General features: G+C 40.6%; 1 protein-coding gene across 2 annotated transcripts in view; it reads left to right on the top strand.

Moving 5' to 3' along the window:
- The window catches only part of LOC119587001 (puratrophin-1-like), a gene marked incomplete at its 3' end in the record, with an annotated part of 105327 nt that overhangs the window by 100146 nt on the left and 3228 nt on the right, over positions 1 to 1953 (top strand). For both annotated transcript variants that reach the window (XM_037935742.1, XM_037935743.1), the window contains 5 exon segments: positions 145 to 348; positions 454 to 1049; positions 1218 to 1367; positions 1508 to 1583; positions 1726 to 1899. In XM_037935742.1, coding sequence (XP_037791670.1) covers positions 145 to 348; positions 454 to 1049; positions 1218 to 1367; positions 1508 to 1583; positions 1726 to 1899 — 1200 coding nt within the window.

The following is a 1953-nucleotide window of genomic DNA, read 5'->3' as shown; positions in this document are numbered from 1 at the left end:
TTTTTGTAGTGTAGTAATGTTTCTAGGAATTTTCTTCATAAAAAAACATGTTATTTACGTTTATGATTATCCTATAGGACATTAATAATTCTTTAAATATATATCGGGCCAAACCTTTTCTCACCAGTGTCTTTTTGTTTGCAGTCGTATGAATGGGCCCTGGAAGCCATGAAGGTTGTAGGGCGAGTGAAGGGCGAAGGCCTGGCGTCCCCCGAGCAAGTGGGGTCGGCCGCTCGTGCCCTCTCAGCCTACCTGGAGGAGCACCCGCCTATTGCTGATGACACCTTTACGGCCATGAACATGCTAGCAACAAGACTCAACAATCATACCCTTCTGCAACAATGCAAGGTTAGTTTTGTGAATATAATTGTGATCGATAAATTAACATAGCTTGGTTGAAATATGCCGTAGCATAAATGACATATTTTAATTTCGAATCAATTTATCTTGTAGATGGCACAGATGCGATGTCAAGAAACTTCGGAACTTCTACGTAATCGTCAAGCAATTCTTCAGAAAGCAAAACGGCAAATGGAATTCGACTGTCAGAGCTTTGTTGACCTCGGTGAAATATTAGGAGGAGGTGAAGACATGTCTCCCTTGGCTTGGCTGGCCTCCTCGCCCCTCAATGCATCGGGTCGCAGAAGATCAGTCTCGTCCGTTGGTTCGCGGCCAAGAGAATCATTATCACGATGTCCGTCGCTGGACACAGATGATGACTCCGTGTTCTTGGATCCCCCGCCGCCCCCACCGCCTGCCAAAACGCCCCTAGAAGCCCGCACAAGCTTGGGTGGCATCAAAGAAGTCCGGGAAAGTGCCGAGGACCTTCAGCAGAGCTCTACACTCCCTACGTCCACATCACAAAAATTAACTACTTCTACATCTGGAGTAACAACTTCTTCATCGGGTTCTAGTGGTACAAGTGGCAGCAGTTCCTGTTCGTCCAGCGAGAGTTCAGGACCCGTCAGCATTAACAAGAAGTTCATGAAAAGAGCCAACACGTGGCAGTTCGGTCTTGTTCCTAAAGAGCATGCAGATGAAAACACAAGGTAAGGTTACTTATGGTTTGGTTATCATTATCACTTCCCTATAAATTCTAGTGCCCATCTTTCAAATTTGTTTCAACGTTGATTTTTTCTAATGTAATTATATATTTGCTTAATGCTGAATATATTACTTTTATTTATTTATTGTATACACATTTTTTTTTCTTGCAGCCTTGATGATGGAGGGCTTCTATCCCCATCAAGTCACAAGACTTTACCTCCGTCTTCATCTGTCAATTCCCACTTGCTAATTCGTGGTTCACAGTTAAACCTTTCAATCAACACTGAAGATCTGACACAAGCAGAAGTGAAGAAAAACAAGTTAGTATACTGCTGTTTCTTCTTCATTGTGTATTCACTATGTTCAGTTGTATATTTCTTTTCATGTTTTGTTCAAAATAGACAGAAAATAACATGTAATCTTGTGCATGTGTATGTACTATTATCCTTCCTTTTTGCAGAACCCTATTGCTGATTATGAGGGAACTTATCCAGACCGAGAGAGATTATGTTAATGCACTTGAGTACATAATAGAGGTAAGTCACCTTATAAATATGTCTTCTGTAAATGGGAATTATGATGTTAAATAGTTCATTTAGGTTCAAAAGAAGTATACAAAACATTTCATGAAAGTGTCATTGTAACTTAAAAGCTGATGAATGTGTGTCTTGCTTTCAGAATTATATCCCAGAACTGATGAGAGAAGACATTCCGCAAGCACTTAGGGGACAACGCAATGTCATATTTGGGAATATAGAGAAGATCTACGAGTTCCATTCCGGATATTTCCTCCGTGCTTTAGAGGCTTGTGAGATGCGGCCTTTTTCAGTTGGCTCCATATTCTTAAGATATGTAAGTAATTTGTGAGGTATATTTTTGGTTAGGTAAAGGATTAAAGAACTTTAA

The sequence above is a fragment of the Penaeus monodon genome, chromosome 22, assembly GCF_015228065.2.
Source record: "Penaeus monodon isolate SGIC_2016 chromosome 22, NSTDA_Pmon_1, whole genome shotgun sequence".
Classification (NCBI taxonomy): Eukaryota; Metazoa; Arthropoda; class Malacostraca; order Decapoda; family Penaeidae; genus Penaeus; species Penaeus monodon.
Note: the sequence above shows the minus strand (reverse complement) of the source record. Positions and strands in the feature narration are given on the sequence as shown.